The following is a 25,390-nucleotide window of genomic DNA, read 5'->3' as shown; positions in this document are numbered from 1 at the left end:
CTATATCATTAATATCTAGCATTGCAAAAGTTGTAGAAAAAATAATAAAAAAAAGACTATTAAAATACATAGCACAATATGATTTAATATAAAAAAAATATGGTTGTTGAAAAAACTTATCAACAGATGACGCAATTTGTTATTAGCAAAAAAATATTTGTGCGTCTCTTGATCTGACTAAAGCCTTAGATACGGCCTACCACTCAACCTTAATTAATCTTTTGAATGGCATTATGGATTCTGTTTTAAATCCTCCTAAAACTTACCTTTTTAACAGGGAACAATCCGTAGCATATCCGTAGATAACTGTAGTACTTCTACAAGTCTTCTTTTGCGGATGACACTGTGATCTTATATGATGGTGAAAAACTGGTTTCATGCAATGTTGCTTACCGAATTTAAAATTTTTAGTGATAACAACAGGAATGTACCCACATATAAAAAAATTAAATTAAGCTCAACACAAGGGTATATTTTCATTGAAAGGGTTAATCAGATAAGATAATAAAAATTTAATATGGAATAAGTGGTTGGAGAGGCACATACTCAGAAATTTTTTTTTAAACAATATATGGTAAGTATGCTGCTTATTCAAGTGATTATATATATAGGGATTTTCAGGGTTTTGACATTCGACAATTATAGACGTTTAGATTACTAATAACTCAATGTTAACGAAGGTTTTTCTTCGAATCAATTTAGTATCATCATGATACCTGACACAAAAAACGAGTTAAAACGAGAAGTTTAAAGCTTGCAACAACAAATAGTCAAAGATGAGGTTAATTTTTAGGACCTTACATTTACAAACTGTTACCGAGTACTCTTAAAGGCTGCAAGTCTGTCCGCACCTTTAAAAAACTTCTAAAAAAATACATCTTTTCTTTACAAGAGTCGACACTTCCAATTTAATCGAATTGAATAAGACCAATATGCAATATTATATTGGTTTATTATTTATTACTAATTAAATGAATTTAATTTGGAATCTTTCTTTATTTTTTTTTCTGTAATAGATGAAGGATAAATAGAACCCTTATTTATTTGAATTAGCATATAATGTTTATTTTATGAATTTATTTATATATTGTATTAGCTTAGAAGAATGGGTATTAAATATTTTTAAGTTTTATGGGGATACTAGTCTCAGGACTTCGAAAGCTCTTTTCATTTCTATGTTTACTCTTAATTTTTGTTTTATGTAACTGAGTATTATTAAAAGGAAATAAATATTAAATTAAATATTGAATTAACGAATAATTAATGTGTTGAACTAATTAAAATTTTTACAATAATAAATATTCTTGTATCGTATATAATAATAGAGTTCCACTCTAAGCAAAAATCTTTCTTAGGCAACATTCAATTAATTAAGTACTTAACTTCAAATTCTATTAACACATCATAAATTTCAAGTCTCGTTAACCATTTTAACCCTTTTAGTCGTAAATTATTACACCCTCTTTCCATAACTGACAGTTAACGTTAAAACAACTTGTTGTCTGTATCCTTCCCATAGAAGTCTGATACCTTAATTATCTCGTAAAGGTAATTAATTTTGTACATTTTTGGGTAATATGCACCCTCACTAAAGCGGGGACAAATAAGGCAGGCATAACGAGACGACGGTGGATGGAGAAAGAACGAATTCCCATGGGTCAACGGCCCCCCTTCTATTGGTCCCGCTGCACTTCACTGACGACGATGTCGCATTATCAGGCCTGCCGCCACCACCACCGTCGCCGTCGTTTCTTTCTGATTACTCGTCCTTAACCTTCCCGAAGGATCTCCAACTTATCACCTTATCATATCAGTGGCACGCGATAAGTTAGTTCATGGCTTAAATACATGCGAATAGTTTAAGCCGAATCAATTTACTTAATCGTGAATGGAACAAACTTTTACAATAGAAAATATACTCAGGGAAAATGGAACAGTTGTTCAATATGGCAACTGTATTACTTTACAGACTACTTTTATCCCCTATAAAGAATAATATCCAAAAATTCCAAGAGTGTGCGGTCCCAACTACAACCTCCAGCGAACTGAGACCGATCTAGAATCACCTGCCTCCAAAAAAAAAAACTAAAATTAACGTGAAACGTGCAATAAATAACGCAATAACTAAAACAAAAATGTCCTAATGGCACGTTTACAGAAGAAAAAAATGGACAACAGCGCATCGGCAAAGTCACAACTGGCAACAGGGAATGAGAGGTCACTTTGACTGTCAAATCAAAAGTAGAGGCCGTTCTAGACAAACTTGCATAGTGCAAAAGAGACTTTGATTATATACAGGCCATGTAGCGGCGAATATATTGTTTTTACAAAGGGATATTCCATAAGAATAAAAAATATATGGAGCCATGCACTGCGTAGCCAATCAAGTCTGTTTTTTGTAAGTCACGTGACACTTCACAGTTTAAAACTATTGTGACTTATGAAGATTCCAAAACAATAACTCTTGAGGTTATAGTAATATTTTAATTTTTTTAAATCTCTGATGAAAATACGGAGACACCTTAAAAAAACGTAATTTCTGAATGGTCAACTTTCTTATGCTATGTGTGTTTTGGCATTATAACCTTCTGTACGTTATGGTGTTGCGTCTATGCTATGTATTATGCAAATTTATGTGGGATCAGCTTAAGCACGAAAAATGGCTGTTTATGATCCACAGAACATCACTTCCTGAAAAACCACGATTTCAATGAAGAAAATGAGAAGGAACTCACAGTAATTGGATGGGAACCAAAAGAGCACAAACTCTCTGGAAGTCAAATCTAAGTATTCTGTGGCTTAGATTTGACTTCCAAACAAACTCTAAATACTGAGAAGAACAAAGAATAGTGAGGTAGCTTTAAAACTTCGATAACAGCCTAGACCAAATGGAAATACTAATCTAATATTTTACAGGGATACGAGAAAAATCATAGGGCAAGATGCACCATTTCTGGTCCAATTAATCTTTCCGATGGACAACCACCCTATCAAATTATAAGATTTTAATGTTATTATTAAGAGTTTAATAAATATATTATCTACAAAAACATGAGTTAATATTTTTAATCCAATAATGACACCTATAATAAAAGGCAAAAGATTTATTCGGTTTGAAGATAGTCCAGGGTGAACAAATCGACAGTTTCACTCCAAATCCATGGATTTGTCACTAATGACAGGTGACATGGTGGTAACGACGCCATCTAGTATTAAATATTTTTCACCTTAATATTGTCACTTGCGCAGTTCACACGTGGCAGCGAGGACGCCTAGCAAGCAGAATCAGCTGTTCTGAAGTGTTTTGTTTATTTCTTTTTTATTTTTTTAATTGTTATTGTAAAATCTATCGTAATTCTGTTGACAAAAACAGAACTATGCATATTTTCACGTTATTTAGTGAATCAATTGAAATAAGCTGAAACAGTTCGGTAATTCAAGTGCCTGGATCTTGCAAAAAACGACTGGAGTGCCTGGAATAAATTGATGGGTATAAAAACAAATTCATGACTTTAAGGCCATTATTAAAAAAATCTCTGCTTTTTCTTTCTCTATTTGAGAAGATACATTACTGGTCAACTGCCTGAAATTTGGAAAAAACGTAAATGGTATTACTTATGGAAACAATACGTAAATGTTTAATTAAAAAAAATTGCGTTTAAGATGTAAAGTGCCTAATAAATCAATAACCTCAAAAAACATTCACGAACTGTCTAAGGAAAAGTTCTAAAATAAAAAATATTTATATATATGGAGTAAAAAAAAGCCTGAGCTTACCTGCCTAAAATTTAAAAAGAACAACTCATGGCTTAAGGCTAATCTACCTGAAATAAAAAGAAAACTCGACTGCATGAATAAACAGATTCTTGGGTTCGATTACGTACAATTACAAGTGAATTTCTTAGAAAGCAACCAAATTAAATTAAATTAATTAAAAAAAATCATAGCCTATAGAAATATTAATTTATTACCTTAAGTATTTTCAAAAGTAATTGCTTTGTACCTTTGAAAGTACTCTTTTGTCATTTTACGTATTTATTGGTATATGAAGAGAGGTATAAACCTATTATTAATTTATTTAAGTCACATTTAATTAACGACTCTTTTGCTGGATTATTAAATTTAATAAATCTAATCTATGGTCAAAATGCTGTCCCTGAAATAAAACGAAAAAATGTAACGGCCTGGAATATTAAAACTATTGATAGCTTAGTTGTATGGAATCAGAAAACCTGGCATTAAAATTAAATTATATCCTGATGGCTTAAAAGAAGATGAATTTATAATTTAATTACCTGAAGTCATAAAAACAATTATTTTAAGAAAAATACAAATTTAATTTCAAGACCTCGCCAAATTATAAAAGCATTAAAGTACCTGATTTTAAAATACTGAAATAAATTTTAAAAAATGGTTGACTGCCCAATATTAAAAGTGTAAAAAGAAACTGAATGAAAATTACTTGACTTTAAATGACTAAAATTTATGACCATAGAATTACTGAAATCTAAAAACAATAAATGAATGAAATATTCGCTTAATTGCCTGGAATAAATTAATCTATTTCTTAATTTAATGTGTAAATGTTTAATGTGTGAAAAATATATTACTACCTAGAATATACCCAGCTTCATTAATTAAATAAATTAGTTATCTGGGATTAAATTTAAATAAGGAACATCAACGGTACTGACTACTCATAGACTAATTAAATAATAATATTATTATAATAATATTATAATTATAATAATATTATTGAGTCTAAATTTGGAAAAAATATTTAATTGAATTAAAGCGTTGCTCAACTTTCTGGAATGAATGAAGTGGTAAATTTCAATTGTTAAAAAAAATATAAAATAAAAATTAATAAAAAACTATACGATTTGTGATAACAAACTACGAAAAATCCTTTTTTAAAGAAAATATCTTTGACCGTTATAGGGTGACTTTAATAAACTCAACTAAGTTTATCGGTCGGTTTTTAGTATAATTGCTCCTATAAATAAACTTGTATTTAAAAAATATTTAACATAAGGACCATGTTATGCAAAAGAGAGAAAAATATATATTAGTAAAGGTCCATGGTCCATGGTCCACCCATCCCTCCTAAGAAACGAGCTTATGGCTGGCAGAGGTGTGCTGAGGCTATATAACTATTTTTGATCAAAACTTCTTCATTGATATTTTTTGTTACCTTGGTTTTGCAGTCTGGAGTATAAAATAGCTAAAAATAGCAGGACGTACAGTAGTACGGCACAAGTGCCGGTTCTCTCTAATAGTCTTGATTTAAGGTATGGTCGACTTTTTAATCTTGCATCTCGACAATTTTCTGCTTAAGTTTAGCTTCACTTCACTATTATTTTGGTAAGTTTAGAATCAGGATCAATTCTGAGGATGTAGATGCCATTTTGCGGAATATTGTCTTTGTCGGTATGACTATACCAAACGATGGGTTGCGGTATAACTAATATTTATTTTTCTTTGTCCAGTTGTAGTACTTGCTGTAGTCAATTTGGCTTTATGCGGCATTTTGATGTGATGAGGTTGGACCTCGCTAAACGTTTGATTCTCAATAGACTAGGTCGAAGTGTGACTGCCTCATGTGCCCTTCGTAGATTCGTAAGATGATATTCGATGCCAATAAACCGTTAAAACAGACTCATTCCGCGATTTGATCGAATGTCGTTCGACAAAGTTGCATACGACTGCGCTAGCGGACTTCAATAAATTATATAACGATATAGTAAACACCGAGAAAATAGCTGATTCTCCGTCATTCGGGAAGGACACAAGTGACACACCGCACGACGTCTCGAGGGTCAGCGAATCTTCCGGAACGGTCAGCCGAGTATATAAGGAGCCGCGTCACCGCTGCGAGGCAGTTGTCAGCTTAGTGCAGTAAAATTCGAAATATTGGCGCGAGACTTAAATCAGACATAAATAGTTATAAGTAAAGAGAGTTAACATAAATATTTCTAGTAGTCGTGAGTGATCGTGTTTTATAGTTTAAGTGTATAAATAACCTAGTTGACTATTTTCGATTGTTTTAATTCACGCAAAAATGCTATAATAATTAATTAAACTAAGTTTAAAATCTTAAAATCTGTTTTTAGGATCACTGCTCCTATAAGTAAAATAATAATTATTGTAAAATAAGCAAAGAATTATGTTATGCAGAATAGAGATATTGGTAAGAGGTTCCGTCATTCATAACTAACGTAAAAACGTATAGTTTCAGTGCCTGAAATAATAAATGGTTTATTAAAAAACATACTCAGCTGTCTTGGCTAGTTAGTTACCTCAAATATTTAAAAAAAATCATGAAAATTAGCCCTTGTTTGGAAGAAGATAATTTTAAAAATAGTTGCCACGAATAAAATAACTCTTGAGATTTTTTAACTTTGGATTTAGCTTTGGATGCCAAAAATTGGAAAAAAAGTAATAACTGATAATTAAAAAGCAATAAATAATTTTACCCTAAAAAAAATTCTTAGTCACTTTACTTTGCTCAACTTCATAGACTGAACAATTTTTTTTCTTTTGCTATTCCTTTTTTAAAATAGTAAAAAAAACTATATTTAAATAAATATTAAAAAAGAATAACTAAAGCCTCCAAGTGTCCATACCTTAGTCACTTGGTACAATGATGAAATAAAAAACAAAATTATAACAAAATCAGATTGGACTAGAAATCAGTTGGGTAAGAAAAACTTTAAGAAAATAAGTTTGGTTAGAAATTATTATTTTTTCAATGAAACTGGCAACACCGAAAAAGGTGTGTCTCCTACTTGATTTTTGATTTTCCGAATAGATGCTAGAAAGTAACGTCAATGACTATGACACCGAATTTAAAATCCCTTATCTGCATTCCATTCTTGGCAAATTCTATACAGAACATACAAATCTATTTATAATCCACTTACAATAATAGCAAACCAATAAAAAACCCCCCAAAAATCGCAAAGGCGCCAAACCAATTCAATTTATCTGGCAACAACAAAGCCTGAAAAGTCTGGAACGTTTTCGTTATCAACACTATTGGCGGTAAGTGTTACGTATACACAATGATATCCGCGTGATATTATAAAGTGAGGTAAACGACCCGCAAAAATTGCAGGTTCATCGAACCCGCTCAATATATCTTTTTAATTTGGATTAATTTTCTGTAGTGATGTTATTGTTGTTTTTTTGATACGTTACATCGAGATTAACCCGAGAATTTGCTGGTGGACGTGAGAGTTTGAGTGTAGTTCATGATAAATCAAGCAGGTATTAAGATCAATATGATGAGACCTAAAGACGTCCAAAAATAAATTAAGAAGAAAAATATTACACAAGAAAACATTGATAAGCAATTTAAATGTGAAACAGCTTAATAAATTTGTGCGGTTTAATACTCTTAGATAGCAGCGGTGTCATCGACCCTGGTGTTTTATTATTTTTAATTTGAATACGCACCTTAAGCCTTTACAAATAAAAAAAGGCTTTGGCCAAATAAATTTATCAGAATAAGTCGTTCTCTTTGTCATTTTTTTTCTCGCAAAATTATCACGGAAACTTTTAGTGTTAAGGTATCTTCACTCTGTGAAAGTTCGCTAAGCCACTTGGACCATGGAGAAGCTCAGTCCTTCGATTTACTACAAAAGGTATGATAATTAGGTTTAAATCTTGTTTAAAGCGCCAGCGATGTTAATTTGGAAAAAAATTGTCATGAAGTAGGCATATAAATGCCGTTTTATTAGGGCATAAACGTTGAACGAAATGGATAAACTGTGTTAAATGTACCAGGATAATTATAGAATATGAATGTGAAGGATGTTTTAATAACCATAAAAGTTTATGTTATAGAATTTTTTAATGATGCAGTAAAATACTTAAATTTCCAGTTAATAGTACTTTATTAAATATTTTGTTTAATATACAAATGATAGAACTTCATTATAAATCAGATATCACATAAAAAACCTTCAAAATTATTTCGAAACACGATTATTCCTATCTTATCAGAACTTGTCAAGCTGACCTTGACAGTAGAATCCACATCATCGTCTCTATTTATTTTTCAAAATCTCTCGGCACTTGTTGATCTTGAACTTTTATTACCGATAAATCTAATAATCCATTCCGTTTTAAAACTTGTTACGTAACTGTCAAGAAAATCTCACTTATCTCTATCAGGGTTAAATTGAAGGTTGAAAAAAAATGCATCGAGTCAGTGATCTTCGGATTCATCGGAAACGGCAATTACGCCCAAGAATCGGTATCTAAACGACAGAAGGAAGTTACGCCAAACGCACCCAGAATTCGCGGAGAAGGAGAAAAAAATGACCGGCCATAATGATGCGTGACGCATTTGAAAACACAAAACACAATTGCATGTAAGGCGAATGCGTTGCTGAGTGTGCGTTGAATGTGCGATGCACCTATTATATTAGGTTAAAGACTTCTTGGGTTTGCTAACCAGTAAAAGGACATCAAGGACATCTTTGCTGAGGTTATTATTTTATTAAACTACGTAATCGGTGGAAGGTGACTGAATTAGAAGTTCGTATATGCATCTTTTAGTAACTTGTAATGGAAAATAAAGAAACATTTAGAATTTGTTTATATGAAATTTTAATGCCACTTTGTTCTTGTTGGTCCATTTCAACAGAGTTTCAATGTTAAATAGACGGTAAAGCCTAAAAGCATTCTAAACAGTCCCTCACGTAAGAACTCTTTTAATGGGTTTCTGACAAATTATACTAAACCATTATGCCTAATTGTAAAGAGAATACTGATGAAAGTACATCCCAATCCAAAAAGTTGAATTCTTTAAGTTTTAACTAATTTCTGTCTCTTAACACTCAATTCTTCTCATTGCAAATAATTTTGCTTTAAGCAACAGTTAATTGTACTTTTATCATAGGGGAGCTTATTCCTTAGAGTTTTATGACTTTTCAAAAGCTTTAGACCGTTTTTAATCTTGTTTCAATCCTAAAGCTTTTCCTCAAACGATGCTTGCAGGATCTGATTGGTCGCAATATCTATATATGCCAGATACTTTTTTATTAATAGAGGTAAAACCTCAAAAACCTAGTTGTATTTAATTTTTTTGGTTAATAATACCAGAACACTTAAGCAATATTTAGGCGATGAATCAATTTTAACAACTGATTTTTTTAAAGTTAAGCGCGTATTTAAATAATTTTTTACCAACATTAGATTTTTTTAAGAAAATTGTCTATATTACCTGTTTATTTTTAGCAATATTATATTTATTACACCAATAATAATTTTTATAACTTTCTTTAAAAGTTCTATGATGTTGAAGTTTTTGCATGATTTCCGTTTTCGTTTGTGTTCATTTCTCCAAATAGGCCTACTTCGGAATCATTAATCCTCTGACCAACTCTATTATTTATATCATCAAGTACTATAGTATCTTTTGATTTACCTATTTTAATAATTCCATCACTGACCTGTTCAAAAAAAATTAATCGTTTTTTGGTAGTGACTTGTCATCCAATATTGTAAATAGTCCAGGGATTATCACTGTTGATTTATAGTAATATTAACCCAAATAATATTTTCGTTGTTAGGTTCCTTTATCATGCCCAATAAAATTATGCACAAATATCTGGTATATTTTTTTAAAGTTGTGTTTAAAAAATTAGACTTCTTGCTAAAATAATTTTTATTAGTGCAATAAATTTCAATTTACCTAGTAAGATATTTTTAATGTTTAATTGTATATTAGGCACTATTTTTATTACATACTTTCTTTGGAATTAATGCTTATTTATTTTGAGTGTAACTATTGAAGATCAAAATATCTAAATATTAAAACTAGATTTTTGGTCTCTGTTTTTTTGGAGTGTTATAAAACTCTAGGTGCTTAAGTATCCAACACTATATTCTATACTAATCATCTGGAAGCAAAGTGGATATAAGCTCATTCATTGACTATCACAAGACACTTCCTTTTCTTCTGCACACTCTTCTGTCATTCACAATTATTATGTTACTATAAAACGTAAAATCAAATGAAGAAAAGACGCAAAGTTTTGGGAAAGAAATATACCTTATATACACATGCTCAAAATCTAAGGATATTGTATTATTTTGATTACAAAGTGGTTTTAAATATTTTTTATAACCATCATAAGTGCAGATACCCTAATAATAAATTAATTATAGTGTGATATCGAAATATTGGTTTTTGTTGGGAAAATTGAAATTTATTTACAATAAATGCAAAACAAAAAAAATATTGTAATCAAAATTTTACAAAAAAATTAATAAACAAAACGCCTCAAAGACAATTGTTCTGCTCTTCCAAAAAAATTCATGTGATTTTGGCTGCGTGTGGAGTGTTAGCATTAAAATAAAGTTTGCACCAATATTTTAAGAGTATGGAACACCAATAGGTTCTAGAACAATTGTAACTTAACGGTCTGTCTGCTGATAAGAAACGATCCAGAAAAACAAGCTCAGTTCGATTCCTAAGTGAAATTCCTGCCTATATCATAATTATGCCTCCTCTATAACTGTAAACCTCCTATGTAAGATGGATTCGATTTCTTGTGCCAAGTGTACTCCCTACACTTAATCTTCGAGACTCTGATACATGCCAAAGCGAGATTTATCAGTAAATGACACATTTTGCTATTGGTTTTGCTTCCAATTGATTTGTTCCTGAGCCAGGGTAGTTGACTCGCTTAATATCCTGTAGATGGTATACCTTGAAACACATTATGACACTTATTAATTCTGTTACTCTTTCATTTTTCAACAAAAATAAAATATAATAACTTGCATGTTATGTCCAATAAAGTTATGCACAAATTCTAGAATATTTTTTCAACATTGTGTATAAAAATTTATATTTCTTGCTAAAATAATTTTTATTAGTGCGACAAATTTTATTAATTCTAATGAACTATTTCAATTGCTTAATTGCATATTGAGCCTTTTATTTATAACATGCTTCTTTTATGAAATTAACTCTTATTTATTTTGAGTGCAACTGTTGAAAATCGAAATATCTAAATATTAAAACTGGGTTTTTGGGCTTTTATTATTTGGAGTGTTATAAAACTCGAGGTGCCTCAGAATGCAACACTATTTATATTTTATATTAGTTATCTGGAAAGAAAGTTGATATAAGCTTATTGAGCAACACAAAGACTTCCTACTATTTTAAACGGACTCAATTATCAAAAGATAGGTCTAAGGCGAAAAAGTACTTTGTATCTTGCGGAGTCAAGCTTGCTGAAGTCGACTTGATATGCTCAGAAAAATTAAAAAAACAAAACCAATTTAAACATTCAGCAGACCAAACATACAAGGCTAGGCAATATCCTCAGTTAAGTAAAACAAATGCATTTTAAGCAGAAACCTAATTTACTTAAGCTCCTAAGCCTCTCGGTGGATAATCCAGTACAAAGACCGACGGGAAACGTACATCATTTCATCACCCCAGCAGTAAATTCTCATTTTCCTCACGCTGACTATCGCGTCCTGCTACCGCGCGCTGATTCTCCTTCACAAAAGGTAAAGAGAGCCCCGCGACCTACGGTAACCGTTCAGCCGTTGCCATCAACATGCTGCCGCTGCTGCAGGAGTTGCTGTTGCTCCTGCTGCATCAGGAGAGGCGTCAAATGGGGTGAAGCACCTAAGGGGCCGATGGCCTTACAAACAACATTACAGAGTAGCTGCAGAACTATACTTGGAAGGAAATGCCCCCGGAACGATGGGATTTTACATGAAAAGGGTGATGCACTCGAAGGACAAGGATACCATTCCGTATTGAGCGTAGTGCATAAACTTTGTTGCATGCTAATATGCTTTGTTAATAAACATTTCAGTCAGATATCGTATATATGCGCTATGTATAAGGTCGTGGTTGAGTTTGTTGACTTGAGAACTGTTGTGGTTATTGCGTTTAGTTTTATTATTTAAATGAAAATTTGAATTTTTGTTTTATTTTTATTGATAGCCTTGGACTTGTACACGACTAAAATATTCTGACTATATTTAATTAAATTTTTAAAACCACTAAGAATTAGGAGCAATTATTAAATATTCTGACTACTCTTCTTTAAATGCCTTGGCTATATATCTCATATAAATCAGATTTTGTGCATAACAATAATGGACATGATATACCAGTTATTTACTTCCTTGACTTAGGACCTTTGGAAAAGCTAAGGTGCCAAAGAAAACCATAACAAACTAAAATTATTAAGCGTAGGCTTAAAACATAAATAAACATTTAAAATATTTTGGACTGAGTGAAACATTAAATTAAAAGAATTTACAATTAAAAATGAATTTATTAGGCAAAAAACATAATTTTATATATACATCTTTGCATACTTGTCTCATTAATATTAGATTTTATGCAAAATTTAAATATATATGATTTGCCAATAATGAAACTTTATATTTAAAGCAATTAAGTTTTCGTGAAATATTAAAACTGATGTCAAATAAAAAAGTCGTTAAAAACTGATTTACACCATATTTAATTTTTGGTGCATAAGTTTCCTGAATTTAATATTTAAGTTATTATGAACTTTTTATTAAAATTATTGGAATTTTAATTAAATAATATTTTTATTAAGAAAAAAATACCATTTGATGTCGAATTCAAGACATTAAATGGCTACTAGTAATCTATTAGTATTAGGCATTTTGCACTTATACAGTTGCACAATATCTTCAAGTAGTGATTCCAAGAAAAATTATAAAAATGCATATATTATTTTTTTAAATAAAGTTTGTTTATATTTTATAAATCTAAGTATTTAATTTTTCGCATGAATAGAAAATGAAATTATTTATTAAATATTATCATTAGTTTAGTAAAATACTATTTTTGCTGTATATTTTTCCAAATTTTCAATGAAATTTGGCCTAACTTAGAGCGTATGTAAAATTAAATATTATTAATATTTTAAAGTAAAATAACTTTATTCTCAATTTTTTCATGACTTTATTCCAAGAGAAATCATTAAGAAAAAAAAATTATTAAAAAAATATATATATTAATGACAATAATTTATAGCATTAATGAGATTTTATACAAAACATTAATGAAGAAGATTATCACTTTAATTCTGAATATTTTTACACTTAATTTTTAGTAATTAGGATCATTTTGTATAAAATGAATATGAAAATATACAATAGCTACTTTCTAGTAATGCAAAATAAGAATTTATATTTATTTATAATCAAGATGCAAAAGAAAATTAACGAAAGGTGACGATGCTTTAAACAATCTTATAAATACTATTCTAAAGCCCAAAAAAATATTAATATTCGGTGCATAACCTTAATGGAAATGATATTCTATCTACTAATACATAGGAAGTATAATAAAATTGCTTTTATTAAATAGAAAATTAATTCTTTGGACCATTTTTTAATACTCAATATTTTAAATGTCTGAATATATTCATATTTATTGCATTAATAAAAATAAACATTATTTCTCAATTATTATCATTCACCAAAAAATATTTTCAAAAATTGTATTTTTTTACCACATCTCTACAAAAAAAGACAGGATTTTGTGCACAACTTCAATGAAAGAATATACCAGTTACTATTTTTTTTTCGGAAACAATAAACATGCAAATCACTTTAATATACGTATGTAATATAGACACACAGTTTATTAAAAAAAACTGGGTGTTAGGAATTTTGCATTTAAGACATGTATTGAAAATTCTTATTAGTTACCTATTAGTTAATCTTCAAAAGAATTACTTAAGTAAAATACTGATCATTAAAAAAAATATTAATGGAAATTCTAGACATATTTTATGCATAACATTATTGGAGAAGATTTGCCAGTTTTATACTGAATACTTTTATACTAAATTTTGATATAAGAATTAATATAATTTTGTATAAAATAAATATGAAAATATAAAATAGCTATTTTCGGGTAATGCCATCATCAAGATAGTGATGCACCGTTAAAAACCTGATTAGAATTTTTTTAAAATTAACGAAAGGTTGCGATGCTTCAAACCGTTATATAGTAATATAAAAACCTTAAACATGCTAATATTTGGTGCATAGCTTTAATGGACGTGATATGTAAGTTAATGGTTTTTAGGAAAATGAATAAAATTGGATATATTTAAATAAAAAATGTAGTTTTTGTATGTTACAAACATTTTTAACGTCGTAATAAAAAAGTGAATATTGCAGTAGTATTAAAATTAACAGTATTTCTCAATATACATGATTCTGTGCACAACTTTAATAGGAATAAATTAAATAATAATAATTCGAAAACAATAAAAATACGAATTATTTAAACATATTTATCTAAGATGAATTTATAGTTTATTTAAGAAAAAAATCATATCAGCATGTTACTTTTATAAACTAGTAAAATTGGTCAATATAGTAATGCACTAGCAAGATTCATATCAAGAACTGGCAAAGGTCAAAGTCACTTTCTCGACACAGCGACTCCTCAATGCCATCATATCACCCCGCTTATCATATAAATTACATTCATATTTAAAGGCGTTACTCTTTACCCTTTTAAAAGCGTAATTCAGTCGAAGCACATAAAGTGTCCCTTCTCTGCATAGAACAAACCGTTCGTTAACCCGAGCTTTAATCATTTTTGCAAATCTAATCTAGGCTAAATGATTGCAATAAAAACAAAGTTGCGGATGCATACTAAAAAGGTAATTTGCTTTTGTATTATGCCAATAAAAACAAAGCGGAAAGGTTATGGGATTTTGTCGAGGCCACGCGATATAAAATAACTATTGTTTTGGGTTGCTATTCGCTTTTAAAAATTTTTTTGGTTATTTTATATAAAACTACAATGGTACTTGCAAATTAATTTAAAGCTAATACGTCTCTGTTCGGCGAAGCTGTCACATCAAAAACCGAGAAAATTTATATTCTTGTATCTCGAAGCCGAAGACGGCCAAACAATAAAAGAGGTCAAAGGAACGAGTGTAAATATTGTTACAAAGGTTCTAGCGTTATATGAATAATGATCACTTTGTTCGCGATATGGCCATAAATAACAATTTTATGTCTGATTGACAATAACCATTTGACATCGGAGTTAAACAAAAGTTATACAAGCGGGCATCTTAAGTGTTTATTTAGATAAGTTTGTATCACTTTTTAATAAATAATATTCAATTCACACTAATAAAAAAAATCCTAATGGTGCCAGTAAATAAAACCGCGAAGAAAAAAAACATAAATAGTGAAAATCATCTTCGGCTTCCTGCTAATATTAACATCCTCGAGCATAGAAATCTCGGCTGGGAAATTTCATATTTTAACAACGAAGTTGAAAAACGCAAAACGAAAATGAGGTTATTAGAACAGGATTGATGGTATAGGTGAATGTACTTTTTGTGATAAAGATCTCTGGGCAAAACGTACGTTTATATGAGTACACATTTTATTGTTCATACTTTATAAAGTTACAAATGTTTTGGGTATCTCAGATCTCTCTTTTTAATACAAATTAGTGTGTTCTTATCTTAAGTTAAAGCTCTCAAATCTTCAGTAATCCTAATTAAAATAAGGCAATTATTCTTTATAGCATTTATTATAAACAGTAAATACAGATTTTTTTTAAAGTCATTCTTTTACTAGTTGAAGAACCGAGTATTATTAAATTATTAAAATTAAGAAGTCATCAAAATGAAAAACTTGGTGATCAGATGTTTTGTTATCATTTTTGTCATATAAGCAAGCGATGAAAACTTCTACTACTAAGAACTTCTTAAGTAATATACCAGTTAATTCTAAAAGAAACTTCTTTTCTTTGTCTTCAGGAATCTCAAGCAAAATTAAGTAATTTGTACGCATTTACGTATAAGTTACAAGAAGTATTTAAGTTCATAACCTATGGATGATTTAATCTAGTCCTGTTATCCACAAGAAGCCAGCATAATTGCAGCATCCTCTACTGATCTGAATCCAAACATTCAATGAAAACTTCTAGCAACATAATTAATTAGTTATTAAGTAATAAATCAGCAAACCTGAAAATAAATAATTATTTTACTTTGAAGCAGTTTACATATTGTAATATCCCTGTGATCTCAATTATTTATAAAGTAGGTCTAGCTTACTTTAAACTTTTCGCTACTAGTATCTTTTTAGCAATCATACCTTATTATCATTGTTCTTATAGGGTTTTCTAATCCTTTTTCATGTATCTAGTTTTTACCGGCTTTTAGCTTAAATATTAGCTCCACTAGTCAAATTGTCATAAAAAAATATATTTAATATTAGTGAATCAACAATTTTCTTTTGCTACCAATACAGACAAGTAAACTTTGAGAACATCTTTTTAACGACTAGTCGATTAGAGGTTTATTTTCCATCATGACTATTAAGGCGACAGACCTGACGTTTATCGATTTTTATTTTTGCATTACAAACAAATTTGCTCTAGACAGATGAATTGTAAATAAAAGAATACACATTATTCCTATTGCTGCATATGCAAGTCAAAACCCACCTTACCAAGAAATAAATCCTTTATCAGATTTGGCTAATTTAGAATTAATTGGCACAATTTATCAAAACGTAAATGACAGATAACAAATTCCTTGTTTTGCCTTTGAAAACCAGCTCTTTTCCAAGCGAATTACCAAGAGTTCGACAGGGTTTTAAAAAGTGACCTTAAAAGGCGTAGTTAAGCATACAACCGTGCATTTCCTGCTCTTGTAATGTTTAAGCAAGCCGGTGAAAATTTACTAAAAATATAAATTATTTTGCAATCTTGTTCCTTTTGTCGTTTCCTGTTAAGAGCTTTAATTTATGTGACCTGTTCTTCAGGGTCGTCGAGAATAATAAAACAATAGAAATTACTTAGGTGCTGTTGTTAAGAAGACCATATTGTTAGTTAGTTCAGTATATTGTTTTCCTTTCATAACAGTTTTATTACTTATATAGAGTTTCATCATCACATTTTCTGGAATAGTCGTAATTCCACTGTTAAATAAGTTTTCATTCTAATATGTATGTACCTATTTCTCATAACTAGTGCTTAATTGTGTCGGTTTTTTCAGCAGTTAATTTTTTGGACTATTTTAGGAAATAATCGGTTGCTATACAAGTTTTTATTTTCGTTACCTCCAAAGTTATGTATTGTATCATAGTCACTACTTCTAGTTTTTTATTAAGTGTTGTAATTACTATTTATTCAGTTATCATCAGTTTGTTCAGTATATCAAAAAAATGAAAATAAATGAAATTTCTACAAATAAACAAAAAGAATAATACTCTTCTGAAATAATTTGATATTAGAAAAAGTGAAGATTGAAAGAGTTAATGATGTCATTCAAGGATAGACTGTACTGATTAATTCTAAGAAGAAGATCTTAATCACTTAGTACAAAATTTATCTGTGTTAATTGCGATCATATGATGGTATTTGAGACAACTAATACTAAACTATAATTTTTTACATTTATTTATAAATTTCTTTCTACAATCTTCTTATGTAAATAACATTAATGAGGTTCTTACTTTGGGTCAGCATACCCTGTGTTTAAGACCTCACCAAATATTGACATTTACATAGCAGTACACTATCTACATTTCTAATTTAAATAAGGAAAAACAACTAAATTAAACCCAATTGCAATTAATAAAGAGAAAAAAGAGAAAGGAGACGGGAGACCAGGAGGGACAAAATAAAAACATATGTGAAGCATTATTATAATCAAACAAAGACAAACCAAGCTTATCACATCATCGGTGGATCAATTTTTAGAAAATAAATTATATATATATACAGGGTGTCCCAAAAGTAGACGTCCAAATGAAAGGAGGCGATAGAGGAGGTCAGTAGCAATAAAAAAAAACCCACATACTATTATTCGATTGTTGATGGTTTGAAAGTTATTACCGTTTTTCTGTTTTTTATAAAAATAGTGTCATGAATTCTGTAAAGAACTCATAGAAAGAATATCCTCACGTATTTGCGTGGTATTTGTTATGAATGTTGCCTTAAATAATGTACTCTTTCAGAAGTAATAATTGCATGCAAAACAATTGCTTCTGTCACTACGTACAAAATGATAATTTCCCAATGTGTTTAAGTTTTACGTACAGATTTTTGCGTTTGACTTGATGCTGCTACAAAGCACGTGTTCGACCAAAAATAAACAGCTATCAGAAAAAGTTGCTTTATTTATGCAGATTCTTTACGGTCAAATATTTATGATAAGAAAACTAAACATTCTTTTTCAAATAATTTTTAAGATCAACATACTATTTCCCTGTCGCGAATGTAGTTAGTTTCTTTCTGGTTTTTCAACAAATTAGGCTTTATTTCTTATACTTAGACTGTTTGCTGTTTCTATTTTGGGAGTTTTTCGTGTTTTAACTCCATTGCTACTATTGCAAGTAAGCCTTCACAAATGGCTTATAGTTCCCACGAATATGCAGAAATGCACTATGTTTATGGGCTTTGTGATAGAAATGCTCGAGCTGCTGCCCGAGAATATGAAAGACGCTTTCCCGGTCGAAATCGCTATCCTGACCATAGAGTTTTCATAAATGTGCCTTATAGTTACTTGGAAGGCATCATTCCTGGTCAGCCACGGAGAGTAGGAAGACCTAGAAATGATAACGATGAAGATAATATTGTAGAATTTGCAACAGAGAATCCAACAACAAGTGTTCGTCGCATAGCAAGACGCTCGGGACTTTCCAAATCCACAGTTCATCTAGTCTTACAAAGAAATCTGTTATATCCTTATCATGTGCAACGTGTTCAAGCACTTCTGCGCACTGATTATTAAAAAAGGATTTAGTTTTGTCGGGAAATGCTGCAGCGTAATAGAGAAGTCTCTCATTTTTTTAAAAACATTTTGTGGAGTGACGAAAGCAGTTTTAAAAGAACAGGGATATTTAATATACACAATTTGCATTATTGGGACTATGTTAATCCTAATATAGTGAGAATGATCGTTTTCAGCATCAGTTTTCAGTCAATCTATGGGCAGGGATTATTGAAGGCAAATTAATTGGACCATTCGAGCTACCAGGAAGACTTAACGGCGAAAATTATTTACATTTCTTGCAACATAACTTAAACGATTTACTTGAAGACGTATCTGTAGCAACACGGCGAGACATGTGGCTACAACACGACGGAGCTCCCGCTCACTCTGCCCGAATCGTAAAGCAACATCTTGATACTACTTTTAATAATCGATGGATTGGAAGGGGAGAAACCATCCAAAGGCCGCCGCGTTCGCCTGACCTGAACCCCTTAGACTTTTTTTTATGGGGATATTTCAAAGAACTTGTTTTTATCAATGAAAGCCACACTGAAGTAGAATTGCGAAGAAAAATAAGACAAGCGGCCAACGTTATTACCAACAATGACAGAGCCTTTCGGCGCATAAAAAGTAATTTTATCCGCCGTTGCCGAATGTGTATTAAGGCAGGTGGTTCGCATTTTGAACATTTATTGTGATGTTTAATAGCAATAATTTTTTTTTTCATTATTTAGAATTAGAATATTTAGTATTACAATATTTTGATTTTTGTCCAAAAATGATTAGTTTAATAAAAATGTCAATCAAAAAAGACTCGTATCACTTATCTGAAAGTATTTCACCATATGAGAATCTTCATTAAATAAGTAACTTTTCCTGATAATTTTTAACTTTTTGTAGTAAATTTGTTTCTGCCAGGTTTACTTAAAAGGCAAGTCATTTATAAATAAGAATTAAACATATTGAGAAATTATTTTTTTCTTACTAGTGAAAGAAACAATTATGCATCCAAATCATATTTATGAAAGGGTGCACTCCTTAGGGTCACACTCGCACTAAATACTAGATAAATAAATTATGATATTTTTGTAATAAATTTTGTGCATTTATATACATATTTTTACAAAAATGAGAAAAATGGAAATAACTTTTAAACCATCAACAATCGGATAATAATATATAGGGTTTTTTTGATTGCAAATGATCTCCTCTATCACCTCCTCTCGTTTGGACGTCTACTTTTGGGACACCCTGTATATATATATATATATATATATATATATATATAATACAGATTTGCCCAAGAAATAGTAAACCGTTAATAGTAACTTCTTATTTAATATTGTTCTTAATTGATAGAATCTGTAATACATTTTTCGAATTTTCTTAGCAGTTTCTGTAATATGTTCTGACCATCTGAGAAGTTGATCAATTATTGTTCTGCCCAACTATTTTACTGAGTTTTTTAATTACAATTGTGAATTTTGAAGTAAATTATTTGGTGATAGGCAGAAGTTAAGGAAGAGGAAATAAATTGTGTTTTACCTATACTAAGGGTCAACCGGTTAAGATACCAACAAATCCAATCAACCAATTTTGTATATCTTCTATATCAGGTTCTACTTCAGAATATACTGCTTTTTAATTACTTGCAGAAAAGACTATTGCTGTGTCATCTGCGTATGACACGATTTTCCACCAAGTGGAAGTTCGCCAATATCATTGATATAAATTAAGAACAGGAACAGCCTCAATATCATATCACCTCAGTATCATTCAGAACCACCTTTTGGACTCTATTTTTCAAATATGAATTAAAAAGCTCTAGAGCCGTTCTCCTGATACCAACTGATATCAAACATTTTTTTGGGTTAAGAAAGAAAATAAGTACCATGTCATATATCAGCAAAAAATTTATTAAATACTTCTGGCATTTCTTTATTATTTTTTCTTACCTGACCAATCGTGTTTCTCGTAGATTTAATTGTTTGCCCAGATCTTGTTTGGTTCGTCGGCTCATTAACGCTTTTCCACATTTTTTTTAATGTTGTTATTATTAAGATTAATAATATTACTATAACAATCATTTTTAATTTTTTTTAACAATTTGTTAAAAAAGTTACGGTAATTTTTATATTAAGTATTGTTTCTCCTAGAAATTTGTAGTAAGTGATTTCTTGAAAGTATCCCGGTGTCTGAATAATTTAATTAATCCTATTGTATCCATCCAATTCTACATTAGAGTAAAAGTTTCTAAAAGGGGTTAATATGAGAGTTAAACTTTGTTCTTATAAATACATTCGTCCTAGGGTTCTGCTTTTAAAAAATTATTCAGCTTTGAATAGCCGATTTTCTTTATTGTTCTTTCTCATAGTGCTTTTGTTTTTTAAAATTAATTTTTAAACAGAAACTCACCAAATAATGGTCTGTAATATTAGTATGGAAAGTGAAGGACCGAGATTGAATCGAGCCCGCTCGGTAAGAAATATATCGTTTATAATATATATTTATTATATTTGTATCAAACATACAATCATAATAGATTTTTAAATGCTCTATGATGCACAATAGAAAATTGAAATATGATCCAACTATTTTGTGGATTTGTCAGCAGGATTAGATCTGCCATTTGCCAGATTCTGGAAGATATTTATCAATTCTAGGTAGTTTATTGCTTCTCTTTGGTCTGGAAATTATCCAATTAGTTGGATATCTCTGATCCCAAAGTGCTTACAAACCCTGAGTCAATAAGCTAAAGAATATGTTTCAGAATTTGTGGTTGAATGAAAATCTTTAGCTTCTTTTATGTACTCTTACTGGACTTATGACCCATCCTGAGGAGCTCGATATTGGAAATAGAGAAGTAAGGACCATCTTCGGCAAAGTTATGCAGATCAAAAAATGTCCCACTTGCTACTATAATTGTTGCGTGTTTTTGCCCAACTTAAAGAAAGTCAATATACAGTTTACATATACTAAATTGTTAAGAGATTGCAGCATAGTGTCTCATCAAATTTAGTTCATGAAAAAAATAAAAATTGACTTGAAACCAACTAACGAAAAAAAATCTCTTATTATAAATCCGATCAGGTAGGCAATGACAAAATCGCCTGGGCAACAAACACGGATGCCCGAAATTCGACAGTGTTTTGTTCGCGGTCGCTTTCGAGTTCAACGAACCGCATCCACGGCAATCCGGGCTATCTGGGTCAATTTTTGGCAGCCATTTTTTTATATCGATTTTTTTTTTCGGTTTGCCAAAGCCTGGCCTTCGGTGATATCTTTGATTTTTTTCGAACTAGGCCTCGATTACTAGGTTTCATTCAGCGTAACCAAATTGAATTTAGGTTTATTACATGTAATAACCAGATTGTTGTTGAATGTGTAATCGTTATCAGGCTTAATCTTAATAATATTACATCCACGTTACATACATGTTATTAAGACGAGGTGGTCCTTTCAGAACTATAATTAGTCAATGTCGTTTGTCTTCATCAAACTCAGAAGAAAAAAGCAAAAATATACTGCAATAAACTGACGCATTGACAGATTAAAAGCCACGTTTTAAGTTATTAATCCTCCGTTAAAAATCTGTAGATAAAATTATGTAAAAAATGTCATATCCAGGATTGTCAGACAGTATTTTTTGATTCAGACCGACTGACCTTGTCACTTTTCTATCAAGCAGAACCGCTTTAGTAATTTTTGGGAAATATTTGATAATTTATAGTACAAGGTGAACAAAATTATAAAAAGTCAATTTGGCAAATAGTCCTTATTTTTATAAATTTAATAATAATTTGCCAAAATAACCATTGCACTATTAAAAAAGAAACAAACAGAAACTGATAATCATATCGCATTGAGTTATGCATTATGCATCAATGACTGTCTTTCTTTCGGAAAGGTTTAGGGCCTTTAATTGACTAAAGCAATTTAAATAAACTGGAGATGAACATTGATAAATGCCAAGTACAAGAGTAAATACTTCTAAAGCTCTTAAATTCCATAAACATAATTCGTCAAACAACTAAAACTCTTGAATTTGTTACTAGACTGAGCAGTAAATTTCAGGATACTGATTCACTTCCCTGCTTTTATAAGCGCAAAGCTTAAATATGCCGTAGTCGTCTCTTCGCCAGGGTGCAACATAGGTTCTTGAAGTTGCTATATTTGAAAATCCATAGTTTCTATCTCCCTTAAGGATTATTTCCTGAGGAGAACTTGCTTCTTATGTTTGGCATCCCTTGAAGAAAAAAACTACTTTTCGGAGTATTTTTGTTGCTCAATAAACTTATTGACTCTTCTGATCTCTTAAGTAGAATCTAATAAATAAATGGTTCAGTTGCAATGATTTAGATGCTCCTTAGGGAACATTATCCTAATTCTACCTGACGCTTCTCCTTATGACGCCCTGCTTGCAGTTGCACTCTTTCTACCGTTTTTTCTAATCTAGATGTTTCATTAATTTGTTATTGTTTAGTTGTATATATGTATATTTAATTAATTTTAAATTTGAATCTTATATGAAATAATACTTTATGGGCATTATTATATATTGGATAAATTTAAATCTTTAAAGGCCATTTAAAGTTAAAAAAAATTTTTTATAGAAAACGGCCAAAATACTAAAAACACATATAGAAATAAGAAAAACCAACTAAATTTGAATTAAACTAAAATTAAATTAGGTATTTTAAAAAAAGTTATAATAACAATTAGATAAACAGAAAATATGTCGATTTAATTAAAATTTCTTTGTCAAAAATTGAAACAACATAATCCTGAGGCAACAATACTTAAATATCCAGAAAACAGTTTCTATATACTGACTTTATTATAAAGTGAAAAATACAGTAAAAAAAACAGATGTTTTATTCTTAAATACAATTTTTTTTTAGCTAATTAGTTCCTTATGGGATGACCCACACTAAAAATAGAGATATTATAATAATCTGGTTTTACTTGAAAAGCAAAATAATGTGTTAACTTAGTCACCGACCAGGCGACGCTGCTTTAAATGTTCAAATCGAACGATTTCATTTTGCCATAGAAGGTCAGATTCAGCAACAAATGGTCTGTGTGTCATACTTAAACCGTGAAACCAAAAATAATAAAAAAGGAACCGGAAATTTACTAATTTAACTATGGTTACCTTATCCAATATACGACCCTATTAGGTTAATATTTGTTAAAAATTAATGAAACTTATACTGAATAACATTTGTTTTTTATTCCAGGTAAACATGCAAGCAACATCTGTAACGCGATAGTAGTAAGTAAAAATACATAGAAGATGTCTAAATAGAAGCTATCTAGAAAACCCCATTGGTGTTATTACATTAATAAATTTATTACGTTACGCCATTTCAGCAGTTAACAGGCATAACTGCATTATTATTACGTTCAATTTTAAATTGTCATATAAGCGGTTATGCTGCAATGTTGGTAAATAAAAAAAAAACTGTCACTTAAGCAAATTATTCATCCCATTAAAATAAATAATGTTGTTGATGTTAGCTTAATCGTGGCGCAGAAGAAAGCTCGGTAATTGTGCGAGGCCATAAATTTATTTCGTCAAAAAGTGAGATTTTTCTTTGAAGAAAATGTGAAAAACGTGATTTTTTTCTAGGCTGTTTGTAATAAAGTAAGTTGTTTACCAAGTGAAATTCAAATAAGATTACACTCAATTTTGGCTGCCATTATTACATCAATCGTTGAGAATTATTTTCCTTTAGTTTAAGGGTTAATTTAAGGTCTTACAGTTAACCCGATTTCTTTAAATTTAGTCACCAAAATTGCATACATAATGTTTTTTAATTTTTTATTAATTTCCCTCATGACCTGATTTTCCTTATTTTTTTAGCTAATATATTTTTTTAAATGGTTTTGTGTCGAGTACATTAAGCCACAAGTTCCAAGCGGAACAAACTAACAATATTAATACTCTAAAATCATTTGCTTTGTTCATTTAATCTTTTACATTTTTCTTCTGCTTCAAAGCTTTAAGTCGTTTATCCTTGTTTTATTTTTTTCTAATAATTCACATTTCACTTTAGACTTCATCTTTTGGTAACTACAATGATTTACCCATTTTCAGTTTATATCTATTTATAATATTATTATTAATATTGGATTCTAATGTTAAGCCTTTATACAATTCATCTGAAGCAATTACAACTAATCTTATTTTTTCATTTTTATGCAGGATATTCAATACAAATAATTAAAAGACAATATGGATGTCGTATATTTTTTATTCCTTTGAAAAGGTTAATGAAACCTACAAACACCTAAAAGCTCAGCTAATAGCACTTCTAAGATAAAATCCAAGTACATGAGTTAAGTATTTACATTAAATAAAATATATTTATTAATGAAAATTGAGAGAGCCAAAGGTACGATGAAAAATAGGCATAATTAAAGACACAATTTAGGATAAACTTTGAATAGATTAGGAGAACCAAACAGTAATGGAACTGCTAGTTTAAGGAACAGGATAATAAATGAGAATGGTGGTTATAAAGTATTATAAACAAAGAGAAGAACAAGAGACAACAAGACACAAGATCATAAACAAGGATGAGATAAGAAACAGCAAGAAG

At 30.1% G+C, this 25,390-nt stretch overlaps 1 protein-coding gene across 2 annotated transcripts in view; it reads left to right on the top strand.

Moving 5' to 3' along the window:
- The window catches only part of LOC126737409 (uncharacterized), a 181,173-nt gene that overhangs the window by 84,269 nt on the left and 71,514 nt on the right, over nt 1–25,390 (top strand). Inside the window, exon 1 of one of the 2 annotated variants that reach the window (XM_050442298.1) lies at nt 7,548–7,646. The exons of the other annotated variant lie outside the window; for it this stretch is intronic. Within the exon in view, the coding sequence (XP_050298255.1) occupies nt 7,612–7,646 (35 nt within the window). The 5' untranslated portion in view covers nt 7,548–7,611. Of the gene's footprint in view, nt 1–7,547; nt 7,647–25,390 lie in introns of those variants that run through there. 2 annotated transcript variants of the gene reach the window in all.

The sequence above is a fragment of the Anthonomus grandis genome, chromosome 6 (assembly GCF_022605725.1).
Source record: "Anthonomus grandis grandis chromosome 6, icAntGran1.3, whole genome shotgun sequence".
In the NCBI taxonomy this organism is placed as follows: Eukaryota; Metazoa; Arthropoda; class Insecta; order Coleoptera; family Curculionidae; genus Anthonomus; species Anthonomus grandis.
The sequence above is the reverse complement of the archived record's forward strand: the minus strand, read 5'-3'. Positions and strand labels throughout refer to the sequence as shown.